This window comes from Ammospiza nelsoni, chromosome 6 (genome assembly GCF_027579445.1).
Source record: "Ammospiza nelsoni isolate bAmmNel1 chromosome 6, bAmmNel1.pri, whole genome shotgun sequence".
In the NCBI taxonomy this organism is placed as follows: Eukaryota; Metazoa; Chordata; class Aves; order Passeriformes; family Passerellidae; genus Ammospiza; species Ammospiza nelsoni.
In genome coordinates this window covers 2,701,145-2,718,171 of record NC_080638.1, presented here as the reverse complement: position 1 = coordinate 2,718,171, position 17,027 = coordinate 2,701,145, and the positions used below count along the sequence as shown (strand labels likewise).

At 45.5% G+C, this 17,027-nt stretch overlaps 1 protein-coding gene across 2 annotated transcripts in view; it reads right to left on the bottom strand.

Moving 5' to 3' along the window:
• LGR4 (leucine rich repeat containing G protein-coupled receptor 4) overlaps positions 1-15,083 on the bottom strand; it is a 75,135-nt gene extending 60,052 nt beyond the window's left edge. For both annotated transcript variants that reach the window (XM_059474335.1, XM_059474336.1), the window contains exon 1: positions 14,678-15,083. In XM_059474335.1, coding sequence (XP_059330318.1) covers positions 14,678-14,862 — 185 coding nt within the window. In that variant the 5' untranslated portion in view covers positions 14,863-15,083. The remainder of the gene's footprint in view (positions 1-14,677) is intronic.
• Between the last annotated feature and the right edge of the window lie 1,944 nt (positions 15,084-17,027).

Here is a 17,027-nt window from a genome sequence, read left to right as displayed (position 1 = left end):
CTTGCAACTATAAAAAAGAGGTCAAAGAAGCTCTTATTACTAGTTATTTCCTTGAAAAGGTTAAGTTATCTCTTCAGTTTAACTTTGTTCTCAGTATTTAAATGACTACACTTCTTTAAAACCAATCAGATTTTAATCACTAACTGTCAAGAAAAAAACAGCTTACTTAATGCAAATAGAACATTTCAAGTATTCACATGAAAAACAAACACCTACTACATTGACTACCTGGTCCACGCTCCTTGCAACAGAGATTAAGGCTTGTCAACTTTGATCATGTACATAGAATCAATTTTTACACAAACACACCTAATTCATGTGTGAGTGAAAAGAAGCAATCCACAGAAGGCAAAACCTGCATGTATTTCCAGCTTGCTTATAGACAGAAACAGTATGTGCATTTTCCCAGCAATATGCATTTTACAGATGAACTCCAACAAACAAACTTGGCTTATGAACCTTTGTCCCTCTTGGTTATCTCCACAGGACGAGCATGGGCACATTTTCACATCATCACAGCTATTCTACAGGCAAGGAAATACACCTCTGCTCTTACCTAAAGACCACTGACCAACATAAATTCACATGGAAACAACTAAAATCGATACAAGGTGGGCAAAACGTATCCTTGCTAAGCTGTCTTAATAACATGATCTGGTTTGTCTTGCTCTTGCTTATTTTGAAGAAGTCTGGTTCCTCCTACCTTGAGAGACTGAATTTTACTGGCTCAGTAAACCAAGGGCAGTAAAACTTGCCACACAGCCTGAAACCTGCTGCTAACACTGACACCTTTAAGCTATTGACACCCTGTTTCCTCATTACCAATTTAATAATTTGCTTCCATTAACACACCCATTTTTCCAATTTATCAGCAAAACTATGAAGATAACATAAAAAAAAAGAAATTAACACCCTGAAAGTTCACAGAGTGAAAAGGGTTCCATTGAAACTGGCAAGCTATTTTTAATGCAACAAATGAAATTATGCTCTGCAAATACAGTGTCAGATGACACAATAAATAACAATCTATCTTATATTCACTACCCAATCTAAAAAGTGTAAAGCAGATGCAGTGATTTATATTAAATTTTAGTTGAGGGACAGGTGATCAGATTAGAGATTTAAGAGAGTACCTTAGGGGAAAAGGTGAGGAAATGGGCAAAACATGATTTTTGAGCAAACACAAAGAATGAAGAAGGCAATTTTATTTTAAAAGATCTATAGCTTTGTCAAGTTAAAACAGTTTCTTTTTTCCACATACAAATAGATAGTAAACTTCACAAATATTTACTGCCATTAACAGTAGAGTTAAGTGATTATTCCATCTTAATAAGAACACTAAATATTCAAAGGTTCAAGACAAATGGAACCTTTTCCTGCTCTTCATTATATTTACCACAAATTAGTTAGATATAAGGACTATTTATAATAACCATAGTAGAGTGAAGCAACCATCCCTTACATATCAGACTGTATCTTGTACAGCATATAGATTAATTAATGAAACAGCTTTCAGAAGTAATTTTGTACCACTCAGCTCAAGAAATTCTCTAACTACAATTGAATTAAAATAAAAATGGTTTTGACAAAGAATGTATGCACTTTGTCTCCGCTGGTCTTTACTATCTATTTTCTTTTATCCATACTATGTATTAAGAAGTTCATCATGGAAAGCAAACAGAAGGCTATAATCCTGAGAAATTTCCACAAGATTAAATATGTATTTCTTTGCTGCCACAGGAGGAATCTGTCTGGCAGCATTGCATCACATTCATCTCATAAATACATTTGAGTACTGTATGGCTAAACAGCTGCCAGTAGAAAGCAATGGTTGAGTGAATGGATGTTATTAGGTAACCTGCATGTCTTTGTACCTGCAAATAGAGTATTGAAGGGCAGAGTGAACTGGTGCTTTCCTGATGAACTCACAGGGCCTACAGCTCAGGGAGAAATCTTTAGAACTTGCTTATTCAGTACATCTAGTCGTTTACTTTCTGCACATGAAGCTTAACATGCTATTTAAAAGGTATAATTTATGTTTCCAAGACAGCTCCAGGCACTGCCTTGTTTGGAGCTGCTTACCAAGCAACTATGTTTCTCCAAACAAACTTATGCGCAGAAGGGTAAAGGGCAGTAAAGGTAATTATTGGAAGGAAATCTCTCCCTAGGCCAGAAAATAATAACTAAACTTGTGTGTGTTAAATCACATGGAGAACTGGACACTGAAATAGTTGAGTGTAAGTGATAGCAAGACTGATCTAAAGTCTTCTTGAAAAGAAATTAAGGCAGGGATAAAATAAAGTGGGATTGTGTAGGCAACACAAAGGCAATATTCCCAAACTTCATTCACAGGTCTTTGCATAAACGTTCACATTTTCACTTACACACACACACTCCCCCCAGCAGAGAAAACCTACAGTAACCCAATAATTAAATGAGTGTGCTGAAACCTAAAGCAGTTAAACTGCATTCTGCAATCCTGGATTCAACACAGTTTACTTATTGCTTATTAATTTCTCCACAGATGTTATCTTTGTAACAGCTAAAAAAACTTAAAATACAACCAAGATTTTCAATGTTTAAGATGCCTCTTGTGCTTCATTCACCACCTTGTCTAAATGCATGCAACCTATGGCAATAAGTGTGCTGAGTTTCCAGCCCAGTCCTTCCCCAAGAGCCTTGGGCTACTCTGTGAAAACTGAATGAAAGGTATTTGCAGTGAAAAGCTGCTAAAGAAAAGCTGTAACAGAATCTCCTCCTTCCAAGGAGGTTGTACACCTGGAGAAAAGAGCCTTTCCAAGGCTGCTGCTGAGAGGATGGCAGCACAACAGGGCCTGTTTGTGCTTTTACCTGCACATGCAGTGAGGCTCTCCTGAGGCTTCTTGGGTGATCTGCACATGTTCTCTGAAATTATCCCATGTTTTACCTGCTTTAAAAATACAAAGCAAATAGGGAGCAATATCCTGTATTTCTAGCACACTGTGCACTTCAGAGACACCTAAACCAAAGGCTGACTATTTCATAGAGACAGGTTAAGAAGTAACCCCATTTAAGGCTGTGCTTGTCTGTTTGAGCTCCCAAAGGAGTTAAGCAACATCTATAACATGGACAGATCTTAAGGCTTTCCCAACAGCTCTGCAGATATGAATTGTTAAGATATCTGCTGTCAGCCTCAAGAGAAGCATCTGCTAGCACTGCACTGCGGCAGGAACCTGCCTCCTTTACCAAACTTTAAAATTTTCTAAGTCACTCACTCTAAACTCTTGTAGCAAAGCCCTTAGATTAGGTTGCCAAACCAGATATCCACGTGCTCCTGCAGATCTCCAGTGATGTACAGCAGAGCTAAACAGAACTCACCACTACCACACATCAGGCTTCCATTTCAACACAAACACAGCAGGGCTCAAATCCCAGGGGAGGGTGCTACTACTCAATGGCTTTTCTTTCTTTAAATTAGAGATGCAAAAAACTTGTAAGGCCGAAAATGGTCACATGCAAAACTACCTCTTACACTTTGCCTGTTGATTCACACTGAGATTCATAAGTTCTCTTAAGAAACTACTTTTCAATTTGATAGTTCAAGGAAGGCACCAACAATTAAAACTTATTCAGTACATGGGACAACAGTAGGTACTGTGTAATTCTTGTTCTCTTTCTCAGTAACAGCACAATGCAACTAATGTATCCTCTTTGGAAAGAAGGGGATTTTTTTGAAAGAGGTACATATATCATAAACACTGTAGAATCCTCAGCTGCTCCAGTACCTCTAAAGTATATCTACTGATGGGCACTTGCAGGTCACAGATGAAACACAAGCTGCCTATTCCCACTGAAGATGCCAAAGGACAAACTGGTGGGAAAGTCAATTTGAACAGTGAAGTGGCCAGCAGTATCAATCCTGACCTTTTTATAAAAAAGTAATCAGACTGGGCATCAAATTCAGTGAGGCAACTTCAATGACAAATGGCACGAGGGACAATTTTTTAAATTTTTACATTATTATTCTGCTATTCTCTTTTCTTGATGGCACTGAACCAACCCAGACCAGGCAATGCACCTTGCCTGAAGGACATAGGGAATATATTTGGTGAGGCAAATACCAAGGGTATTTGAATATTTATCTGATGTTTGTTACAGAATTTCTCACATTGATGCTTTTAGACAAAAAAAAAAACCCTATTTTGTGTAAGTGAAGATACCATCACAGTGTAAGCAGTCCTACTCTTAAATGGGATTTCAGGTATATTATTGTTTTCATGCTAGCCTCTTTTGAATACACAGACTTGTTTTACTGGCGTGATTACTCAGGAGAGTTGAAGAGTTTTAAGGAGGAAAAACCGGTCTTGCTGCAATACTGCAAAGTATTCTGCTGAAGAAGTAAACAACTGCCACTTATTATACCAAAAACAAATTAAATCCTTGCTTAATCCTCTTGAACATTCGAGATATTGTTCATTTTTGGTCTGAAAACTAGAGACCTGCCTTTGCAGTAAGCAGGTTACAGAAAAAGAACGTGTAAACAAACTAGTTGAAATTTCTGAGAAAAATGTCAAGCAAGAGCAAGTAAATTCTAAATAAATGACTAACCTGATATTGAAGAGATATAATGCCTCCAGCAAACACTTAGCCATAGTAACACAGAGCCAGATTTGCCCTTGCAAAAGACATGGATTTTCTACACCCAGCAAGACTCACACTAGGTTCTGTAAAATATTAACAGTTTGGTCAATATTAGCCCATCCACTTCCATTATGTTTTTTTTTTTTTTATTCAAATGTTAAGGCAAATAGCAGTAAAAAATTTCCAAAAAGGCAGAAGCCTGTGCAGGCCCAAATCATCAGTAACTACATTCTCAGAGTAGGACTCTTTACAATGAACCATTTCCCTTCTCTCTCCCCAGCTAATTCCAGGAAGGCCACCAAGACCCCAAGGGGACACCCAGCACAGTGAACATTTCATGTCTCAATGGAGCAGCTACTTGAGTGAAACTGTAAATAAAGGAGATGAACAAGAAATATGATTATGTATTATATAAATAAATGATTATGTAGGTTGCTGTTGACAATGGCTTTGCAAAATTCCCCTAAAGAACGTGTAAGCAACCATCTTCCAAACAGTGCAGGGCTCCTGGCAGTAGGTTAAAGGACTCCTAATTTGCAGGAGCAGCTCACAGAACTGCTGAGAGCACTACTACAGGCATGTCCCCCAGTCTGGGAAAGGTTTCCCCTAGCCTAGTTAAAAAAATCAACATATTTCTAGGGCTTCCAACCATGGCACCCAAAAAAGATGGCAACCTCTTCACAGCTTTTACACACAGGAGTGGAGTGGAGTGAAGGTCAGATGCACCAGTTCTGCCACAGGGAGAGCACCACGCATGTTTCCAGACACAATGTCCCACTGCACCAGTTCTGCCACGGGGAGAGCACCACACATGTTTCCACACACAATGTCCCACTGCACCAGAGAGGGTCTGCACTCCAAAGTCACAGGTTTCAGTCTCTTCACTCTTCCAGATGAACAAACTACATCTGCTACTAATCTGGATCAGCATTTAGAAAACAGCAAGGAAACTCCTCCAGTAAGAGTTATTTTTAAAATAACATGAGACTAAGTTTTAAAAAGGACAGCCAGGATATCCCATGTATCAAACTCTAATAACAAAGAAAGGACTGAGGTTATACAGCACCGACTCCTGACAGGCAAGGGGCAGCCAGCTTCCCCAAACATCCTTTCCTACCCTGCACCATCTCCTCCTCCAGCAACAGGAGCTACTGTCCTGCTTTCCTGCCACAACCCCAAAGCCCTGAGTGCAGGAAAAACAAATCCTCCCTTTACAAGCTAACACAGTGCCACGTCCTGTTTGGACAGAGGGAACAACGTTTGCATTTTGTGCTCTGAAAGGGGAAGCCATGGGCACGGGAGACACCAACCCCAGGTACATCCCTGTGGGATCTCAGCACCTCAGGACGGAGGTGCAGAGTGGCCGAGACCACCCTTGGGGGGCTCGGGAGTCCTGGAATGTTGCCAGAAGTGTCTGGTGGCAGGGCTTTGATCCTACACAGGAGACGACGCCTGTATGAGGACTGGGAAGGTTTCACTGGGTGAATGGTGAAGGGATAAGTTAATTAGAGTGTAAGACACAGGGTTTAGGATTTTGGTACAGGGGGGTCTAAAGAAGTAAGATGGAGGAATTGGGGCGTGTCCTGTTCTTCTTCTTCTTCTTCTTGGCCTCCATCTTCTGTGGTGATGGTGGCACTTTGGGATTGGTTATTACTAGAAGTGCACCGGTTAATAAGGGTAGAAGGTATTGGGGAAAAATGATAAATATTGTACACGTAACTTCGGGTATAAAGATAAGTGACCGCCCCGGGGGCTCGCAGTGTGCTCATGGCTGGCTGCTGTGCAGACCTCTGTCGGGCTGAAAGAAAATCTTTTAGATAAACAATTAATAAACACCGAGACAAGATCAGAAGTCTCTCCTCGTCCTTTGAAGCGTCGGCTCTTCAAGGCCATCCCTGGGCCTTTCCAGGCCACCTAAACAGCACAGAAAACTTACGCATCCCAGCAAGACCCACGTCCACTCATGTCTTCTGCATCTGCTGAACACCAAACACAACCCCCACAGTGCCCAAATGGTTCACAAAGAAGCACTGCACAGTATCACACCCAAAAGAATGAAACACAGCCACAGTGAGCTGCGCTGCATGGTCTCTGCAATACACTGCATTACTGCAATGCCAAACCAGCATTGTTCCACATCTGGGCTTTCCTGTGCCACCACTGAGCAGTGCCAGGCAAAGCACAAGAGCTTCAGCAAGAGCTGAACTGCTCGCAGCAAACCTAGCAATGAGCCCCGGCTGTCCAGCCCCGCGCAGGGCTCCCCAGGACGGATGAAGCAGCCCATCTGTTCTCACTGGCAGGGACACGGCTGTGAAAGCACAGCCGTGCTGCTCTCCCACTGGGCACGGGGGCAGGCTATCCGTCTGGAGCCCTGCACGTGCCAGCAAGGTAACAGCAAAACCCCCCAGTTAAAATACATTTTCAGAGAGCAACCTTACCAAATATACAACTGCATCTGCAGCATTAAGCTAAATTAAACAGGTTTAGGCCTTCCCTGAGTACCTCTGAAACTGCACATTCATTTATGATGTGCAATTTCAGAGGTACACAGGGAAGGCCTAAACCTGTAACTGTTTAAAAGTCCAGACACATCTGATTAAAAGCTTTAGGGTGAAAAATGTCCTTGCAAGACCTAGCATTTTACCACAACTGGTTGGAGAGAGAAAAGGAAGAGGCACATCACTTTAAAAGAAAAAAAAAAAAGCCTTCATATTTTAGTAAGAAAATGTTTAAGTGATATTCTTATTTCCCAAAATCAAACATATCTCTGACAGATGTCAGACCACAGTCCACCAGGGAATACCAACATCACCTGGTCAAAAATAGCTATCTGTATTTTTAAAAACATGTTACCATATCGGCTGACATTATGCATAATGCCCTAAGTTGGCTATTATCCATTCAAATTCAACAGCAGTTCTCAGACACCAACTTTAAACTGTTATTTTTGAGATCACTACAGTCCCCTCCGTGGTTTTGTAAGAGATGTATATCATCACTGCGCCTTCAAATTCTTGGTGAAGCTGAAATACAGATTTCCCTTACTCTCTGAGCAACAGGAGTACATTTTTGGGAAGTGGAAAGTGCTGACCTTGTCACAATCCTGTAACAGTTAAATCATTCAAGAGTAAAATAAAATGGATCCTGCTATGTCAAGTATGTATTTTAAAACAAATTACACACGATTTGAAAATATTGGAAACTTTCAGTTCCAGTGAACTTAGGACTTTAAAGAAAAAGGCAAAAAGGTAAACTGTTTTGCATGTATATAACAGGCCATTTTTTCATTGTTTAATTATACTTCCCAGGTACCCTTATATCTACTGCTGCATGTTTGTCCAATTTGGACATACCAGCTTTATTTGGAACAAAAGTGCATGAATCTGGGCGTGATTCTGAAGAAAAGCTCTCAGACATATTTATAGTGAGGACAGTATTTACACAGTAACACCAAGATCTTCCTGTTCTCCATGTGAGCTCCTGTGCCAACCATCCCTGCACACAATTCCCCACCAACACCACCAGCTGGCCACCTCTCAGCAAAGGAAACACCAATAGCTACCTCCACTTCTTCAGCAGGGCTGTGCAGGGCAAGAGCAAAGGAAACACCAATAGCTACCTCCACTTCTTCAGCAGGGCTGTGCAGGGCAAGAGCAAAGGAAACACCAATAGCTACCTCCACTTCTTCAGCAGGGCTGTGCAGGGCAAGCTAGAGGTGGCAGTGCACTGAGAACCAACATCACATGACTGAAAAGCTCTTTTCAGACCAAAGCTTGAGAACATCTTACCCCAAACTGCAACAGTACCTGAAAGGCAGACATGAAAAACTACAGAAGTGTATTTCTCTGTAGCAAAATCCTAGGTCACTGATGAAGCAGATGGTGAATCTACCAGGTGGAGAGGATGGCCAGGGCCTCTAATCCATGACACACTATTGAGATCTCTGTAAACAAAGGGCTTGTAGCATTTAAAACTCTGCTGCTTCAATTTACAAGTTTCTTCAAATAGGAATGGCTGCTTCTGCTCTTTCTACCTTAGTCTCCTATTTCTAGGATCATACAAATCTCTCTGATTCTTCCTTAAGCTATTTTTAACATTCTGCTTCTTCCATGGAGAGACCCAAAACCACAGTTTGGCAGCACAGAGCTGCTGCCTGAAACACCCTCACCCTGAGCAGAGCAACTGCTGCCATGCAGCTCCAGCAGCCCTGCTGAAATGAGCCAGTCCCATCACCTCGCTCCCCTGCTGGTTTGTAAAACAAGGGCCAGGCAAACCCGGGCTGCGGGCAATCACCCCACAAAACAAACACAACACCAGCTCCTACCCATTCCCAAAAGAGGCTCACCTTTAGGAAAGAGCTTTTAGGAAAGGCCCAGGGGTGGCTGAGAGGAAGATCTCTGACACCCAGAGTTAGTCCCAGAGCCCTGCAGCCACCATGCTCTCTAAAATGTGATATGGGTGCTCAGCCCTTCGGAAATCTAGGCCAGTAATTTTCTCTGGGTAAATAAGAGCTTGTGTTCTGCAAAAATTGCTGGCTTAGATGTAGAGTACAAAACAAACAAAGATCCTTGCAGAGGAGGTTTTTTTTTTAGTTTTGTTTTGTTTTTTAGTCCTTATATTACAGCTTCCATATTTTCCCTCTCAAGTAGATAGTTACTAGCAAATTCCTCTCAAGAACTGAAATGGTAATTATTTACCTCCTTACTAGCATAAGCTTGATTCTATGTTGCAGACTTATCTTAGTATTTATTCCCCAAAATCACACTTAGAAGCCCCTGCCAGTACACATCAAACAAGAAATTACATATGATACAAATGAGCTCGGTGTACAAAATAAATGCCAAATACCTGAGAATTACATGCTATGGTAGAGTGTTGGGGGTTTTGGAGGGGGATAAACACTGAAGAGGAAAACACCAAATTTGATACCAACAAAAACATTAAAAAGGCAAAAATATTTAACACTGAAACACCAGCTTCACTTTGTGTACACTACCTAAAAGCATCCACTTTTTTACAAGACTGACAAATAAATTAGCCAGCTTAAAATGAAGATAAAGACTCCAACCCTTGGGTGATATATGCTGGAAAGACTTGCTGGAATCACTGAATGTTCACCAAACTGAAATACTCCTCCTGTCTGTGGGATTGCATGAGCCTGTACAAATGTAACAGTATTTCTGCTGACTTACAGGAATATTCAAATTGAAATGACATAACCATGTCTTTCTAACAGAAGTATGGAATTACTATTTGCCATCACATCACCAGTAGGTAGCACAGGCAAATGAAAAACTAAATGGTCTACCTGCAAAACCTTCACACCTGTAATTACATAAGGCTTTTCTACCTCAGAAGAATTGCAATCATGCTACATTTTCCAGACTCAAGGTCACATCTGGACATCTTCACTTTTCACCACAACAACTCTACCAGACAGCATTAACAAAACTCAGCCAGGTCCTTCTATACTTAGACATCTGACCAGAGCAGTACACTAAATATATCTATCTATCCAGATGTTCAGAAGACACCTCACACCTCCCTACAACATTTTATCGCCAGTCTACAAAAAAATAACAGTGACAGATAAAAAGACAAAAAAAAAAAAAAAAAAAAAAAAAAAAAGGGCAAGCTCTGCTCACTCCCAAACAGAAACACATAATTTTGCCATTTATACACAGAGCAAGGGATCTCATTTAATGTTGAGAGCATGGAGGTAGCTCCAGAGCATGTATTCCAAAATACAGATTAACAACTCTGTGATTGCTGAAGCAACCTCTAGTGAAGAACAAGTGAAAAAAGGATCTCAACTGCCACATCACAATCTCATAAAGCTAGTGCACAACAGCACACAGAAATACAGCACTCTTAGGTTAAATGGGCAATAAAACCCAAAAGATCAAGATGACAATTTCATCCTGAAGGTTTATCCCCTAGTCTAGGGCAGCCAGAGCTCCCAAGCCCCCCGGCCTTTCACACTCAGAGAAAGCAAAATTAAAGCAAGGGATCCTACTCTTCCTTCTTGTGTGAAAATACACACAGGAATCATTAGAATGAAAACTATCTGTATTGTTTTCTTATTTCAAGTGCCTAAAATATAATAGCAGGCACCGACAAGGGGCTGTATTCCTCATGGTTGTCAGGCAAGACCTAAGTCAGCCAGGCCCATAGAAGATCTCTCCAAAAGTAATTATCTAGAATTCCTTGCTTTAATCTCCTGCACAAGACTCATACAAGTATCAAACCTTCCAAACTGGAATGTGGATTTCTCAAACTGACATCCATGAGGAGCACAAGCACATGTGTACGCCTCACCAAAATTTCCTCTCACTAGCATGAGGTTTTCTGGAACATGGCAAGTGGAACATCACAGCAAAAATTAGGAGCGTACAGCATTGAAAAAAACCCATTTTCATATGCTTTATATGGTGCACAGGCACCACTTACTCATATCAGAAGGATGGTGGAGCCACAACTGACACCAAAGGAGGCTTCAAACATCTGCTCCTTATTGCTCTTCAGCCCAACCTTTTATAACCTTCAGCTTGAATGCCCTGCCCCTGTGTGCCCTCTGCTCCCTGTGTGATTGCTCAGCACCCCTGGGCACCCCCTGGCTCCTCACCTTCAACAGCATTCACCTGTCCTGCACAGCTGGAGACACTGGGGATCAGCCACAGCCCCACTCCCAACCACCACACACTCTGTGCCCACAACGTGCACACACTACAGTTATTTTGCAACCAAGCAAACTGAACCTTCATAAACAGAAGAACTGGCAGATGGCAATTAAGAGTTACATAAACACCTACCTAAATTATACAAATGGTTGCCTACAGTAAAAGTATCAAGCATTTATCCTTGCTCATGTCATCCCAACTCCCTGTGAGCTCGTCCCCATCCATGCCATCCCCTGAGAAAGGTCTGACCTGGTGCTGTCATCTGTCTTTCCTGAGCACTTGTACATCTCCCAGTAATCTCTTCACTGAGCTGACTGCAGCTGGGACAGCTTTATTCAAATTCCACCTCCCAAAGTTCACCAAGGATTCAAAAGCAGTGACCAGATACTCCATCTTTTTGAGCTGCTCAGTCTGAGAGAATTACCCTCAAGAGATCTCACCATTCTCTGGTAATCATATAATCCCCCACTATCACACCAGCCCCTCTCTCCCTGCTTTCAGCCCACCACAGTAAGCAAGAGGCAGCAGGGGATCAGTCTAGAGCTGAATAAACAGAAACAAGGAATGGGAAGGATATTCTGTAAGGATAGTCTTTAAGGATCTACAGAAATCCCTGTCTGACCATTCATGGCAGCACCTGGGAAGTTAGGCTAAATGGTTAGACTTAACACAAAGAAATTAAGACTTCAGGAAAACAGAACTAGTAAAAATTAAATACTGGGTTCCTTCCATAATTCTCAACTGCCTTGGAACTCATTCACTGCCAACTTCAGTTGTGAGCAGCTTTTTTTCTCTCATGGCCAAAGCAAAAATCTGGGCATACCTTTGCTTTAGTACCACAGAACATCACCTGTAACACTCTTTCAGCCACCTCTGTGCTACAGGCTCTCTGCTGACATGGCTATAATCAAAAACTAGCCCAGCAGCAATGTTGAGGGACTCTCCTGACATCATTAAGGTGCCTGACATAAAGCACAGAAAAGTTCTCTTCTCTTCACATAGCTAAGGTGCTTTGCCATGAGACCAACATGTCACATAGGAATGCGATTTTATTTTTGTCTTCTTCCACACTAACTAACTGAGCATCTCTGGCAAAACTATACATTGTCCAGCCCAAGTAGGTCAGAAGTGAGTTCCTCATTGTCTCCAAAACTGTCTTCTACATACCCTAAATTCTAGTGCCCTCACTACAAGAGAGACTGGCTAAGCTCAGAAGCACCAAGAAGCCATCAATTATTTTCCTTCTGTAAACAAGGAAGCAGGAACTGAACGCAAACAGGGATCAGAGCACTGATCCCTGCCACAGCACCAGGTTCTTCTCAAGTTCAAGAAAGATTCTTCTCAAGTTTAAAGAGCATAAAATCAAAAGCTACAAAAATTCATTCCAAAGCCCATTTCAGCGTGCGCAGGCCTCCTCTCACTTTAGCCATAAGTATCACATGCCTGTGTGAAATTTCCCTGCACAGTAAAGAGGAACTTACAATTCGCTGTGTGAAATTTACCTGCACAGTAAGGAAAAACTTACAACTGGCTCTGTGAAATTTCCCTGCACAGTAAAGAGGAACTTACAATTCGCTGTGTGAAATTTACCTGCACAGCAAAGAGGAACTTACAACTGGCTGTGAGAAATGTACCTGCAGAGCAAGGAGAAACTTACAAAATTAAACTCTCCAGCAGTTTTCTCTCTAACGGGTGTTGGCTATGGCAACCTGTACCCATCAGACAACTTATGTCATGTTGCAGACACTCAGGGATGTACCAGTCTATTTTATTAGACAGCCACACAATCTAGGAGCCATAAAATCTTATGCTTAAATGCAGCTTTTGCCAGAGAGACTTCAAGCACCTTATTAATTTCGGCAACTTCCCTGTTTTATCTGTGAAGAGAAGACTGTTTAGCAGTAATGCCAAGGGTTCATGATGGCAGCGTCTCATTCCCTACCCCAAACACTCAGAAACCACCATTTCTGCCACAGGAAAAACACCACAAAGCGAGGTCCCACTTAACACCTTATAAGCACAAAAAAAGGAACAAAATATTTAAGCACAGATAACAACTGAGACCAGATGCAACTTCTACCATTCATCAACTAGTACACAAGAAAAAAGGCCCAGTAATCTTTCTCCACCCAGCCTGAACAACTAAAAGAAACAATCCAAATATGTAGGAGAAATTGGAAACCTTCTCCCAAAACTAAACACCCAGTGTTAGTATGAATTAGTATGAATCAGACTCCCTCCGCATATTAAGCGTGGGCAAACAAAGAAAGAAAATAATGCAATTTTCCAAGGCATACACCTCTGCTGTGTTCTGACAAAAGAGCAGTTCAGTACCGATGTGAAACGTCGCACTATCGTTTGCCGTAGTGTGCTGTATGACATGCTGTAAACACAAAGCTTTAGTAATACCAGACTTGACCACTGGCCCCTACCAGACCTTGCTCCACCCTGAGAAATCTGCGCTGAGAAGTGGGGCAAGACTGACAGGTTTTATTGTGAAACTTAACAGGTTTGTGGATTAGCAAAGCTACCGTATTGAAAGCTGCAAATCCCTCGCCGGTCATGTCTCTACAGAACCGTGCTCATTCCTCAATTAAAATTTTATTATTAAAGTTACCAAAACGCCACACAAGACCTACCAGTTTCTGCCTGTTCTACAACATTATCATAGTACATGGGATAAAATGTTTTGGTTTTCTTTAAGAGTTTGTTTTTCGTCACTCACGAGCAAAACTCGACAACCCCCGATGTTGGGCTATGCTGTTTTTTTCCAAGGTTCCCCTGTGCTTTACCATTGTGAAGATTTCGTAAAAGCGAAGGCACGGTATTTAACCAGACTTACGCCGTTCTTCGGGCTGAAAATGCCTTTAACTTTTGAGAGCGAACTGACCAGCAATGGCAACCGGTTTCTAGAGACGATCGAGGAGAAAGGCGACCCGGGGCGCGGAGCACGCTGAGGCAGGCACACACACACACACACACACACGCGAGCGAGGGCAGCAGCTCCCCCCCGCCTCAGGACGGCACCGGCATCGACCCGGGCCCCACCGAACCCCCGAGCCTCGCCTTTCACCGCCGCAGCTCCGAGCGGCTTCCTCCCAGCCTTTACACCGCTCCCTTCGCGCTCGGCCGGCTCCCCTCGGCCGCCCGGAGCCGCCCCGGGCCCTGCCGAGCTCACCTGCCCCGGTAGCGCCGGGCCCTGCCCGGAGGCCGCACCGCGGCTCGGCCGGGGAGCGCGGCGGCGCCGGAGCCGGCCGCGTTATTAGACCCGCACCGCAGCAACCCCCGCACACCGCAATGGCCGGGGCTACCGCCGCCGGTGGTGCCTCCCCCCGCCCGGCTACCTGCCCGCCCGGCCCGGCCCGGCCCCGACTCACAGTGCGTGCGTGAAGGCGCTGAGTCCCGCGGGCACGGCCGCAAGCCCCCGCCCGGAGCAGTCCACGCCGCGGTCGCCGTCGCAGCTGCACGGGGCCGGGCAGGGAGGGGGGGACGCTCCGCCGCTGTGTCCGGCCCAGCTCCCCAGGCCCCAGGCGACGAGGCCAAGCAGAGCGAGGCACCGCATCGCCGACCCCGCCGGCCGCCCAGCCCCCTCGGCCCGGCTCGTCTCGGCCTGCGGCTCTGCGCTGGCGCCCTCCGCCTACCGAGCCCGGCCGGCCACCAGGAAAACGTATAAAAGCACACCAAAAACAACAACGACCAAAAAAATCAAAATAAAGGGGCTCCTCCGTCCGGCGCGGCTCCGGGGCTGCCTCAGCGGGAAGTCACCCCTCCGCCGCCCGCCTGCCCCGTGCACAGCCCGCAGCGCTGCTCGCCACCGCTCATCTCAGCCGCGCAGGCAGCGCTCGGGGGAGGCCGTGCCGGTGGCGGTGCCGGGCCGGCGCCGGTGGCTCCGCTGGCGCTCCCGCCCCTCCCGGAGCTCGGTCCTGCGGCCGCGGCGGCTCCGCGCCCAGGGCAGAGGTGCGTATGCTAATGAGACGGCCGCACCCGCGCTCCCATTGGAGCGAAGCCGGCGCGGGGTGGGGGATATGCAAAATACGGCCGGGCCACAACCAACGGGCGCGAGGGGCGGGGCCGGCGCGGGCAGCCCCGCCCTCCACCCCGGCGGCCGCCGGCCCCCGGGGCCGCTCCCTCACGGCGCCGGGACCCCCGGGAGCCCCAGGCCCAGGGAACCCGAGCGAACGGGGCACAGCCGCGGCCGGGCCGGCCTGCGAGCCGGGGCAGCGCCGGGCCCCGGCACCTCAGGACACCATTTCCAGCCCTGACGTTGCCGCGGCAGGAGCGGGCGGGCGCCTGGGCCCGCGTTCCCCCCGCAGCCGGCAGGCGCTGGACCCGGCCGGGCTCAGACAATGCACTGCAGGAGATAAAGCCGCCCCGATCGGGGCCCAGGAGCAGAGGATTCCAGCCGGCATGGCCCACCCATGCCCTGGGAGGGAGCGCGGGGGCCGTGCCATCCTGCTGCCCCAGGGACACAAAAGCACTTCTCACTGCTGTTCCCAAAGCTGCAGTGACTGAGCACAAGCTCTGCTCAGAACCGGTGTGCTGTGAAAGAGCTGTTCCCTTCCCACACAAAGCACTGCCGTGGTACCTGGCTGCTGTACAGCTCACACATCGCTACCAAACCTCTGCCCGTCTGCCTCCTTTTCTCCTAACTACCTTAAAAACAGCACTAAACAAAACGGAAACCCTATCTATCTAACCTTGTCCTTAGTGCCCTCCATCACCTGACTTTTTTTTTAAATGCTTTCTTTTGGACACTTCTATCCTGCAGCCACCACCAGAAATGAGCCTGTTGCATTAGCTTAGCTCACTCACACACCGTGCCCCGCACACAATCACTACAATCACTGCTTTTCTCCCAGATTTACCCTAAACCAGGACAGGGTGTCACAGCAGCCCTTGGGTAACCTCTCAGTGCCACCCGCTCTGAGCCAGCAGATCGGGCTGGAGAAAGCCCAGCAGGGGCACAGGCTCATGGTCTGGTGCACAGCCACAGCACCTGCTTCACATGTTGGGGCTCGATGCTAAGCCCAGCCCAAAAAGCCCCCAGACCCCAGCAGCTAGGCAGGAACCCTGAGGAGAGAAGACTAAGGATGCTGCAGATTCAATGGGAATGAAGCAAAAGCTGTTTGTTGTGCTTCTAAAAGTTAATTACTTCTTACCTTGGGTCTACACAGTCACACGTTGTTTGATTTGTTGCTCCACTTTGTCCACTCATCTCCTGGTTGGCAGCTCTGTTTTGTCCACCAGGCAGCACACATCCTTTTCTTACTCTAATTGATAGGAGCTGCAAGTGTCATTTCACTTGGGTTGACACCCCTTTGTCTGTCAGCAACTCTTCTTCTTACATCATCAGCTTTTTTTATCCCCAAAGATGACCTTGTTCTTTAGTTGCGGAAGGTCAGGCTGGTTCATGCAGTACATGTCCACTTTCCTGTGGATATGATCCCACAGGGTCAGGCTGGTTCATGCAGTACATGTCTACTTTCCTGTGGATATGATCCCACGACAGCCTTCTGTCCATCCTGCAGGTAAATAGATGACAGAAGCACAGACAGGGCTCGGTAGCTGACAACCTGCCCCCGCCACAGCAGAAATGGGCCGAACCCCACCACCCTGCACACACAGAGCTCTGCCAGCTCCCCTAAAGCCAGGAGCAGATCTGCAGTGGTAACTGAACCTCAGTCCAAAGTCCAAGCACCGGTCCAAGGGTGTCACACGGCCTGGTGG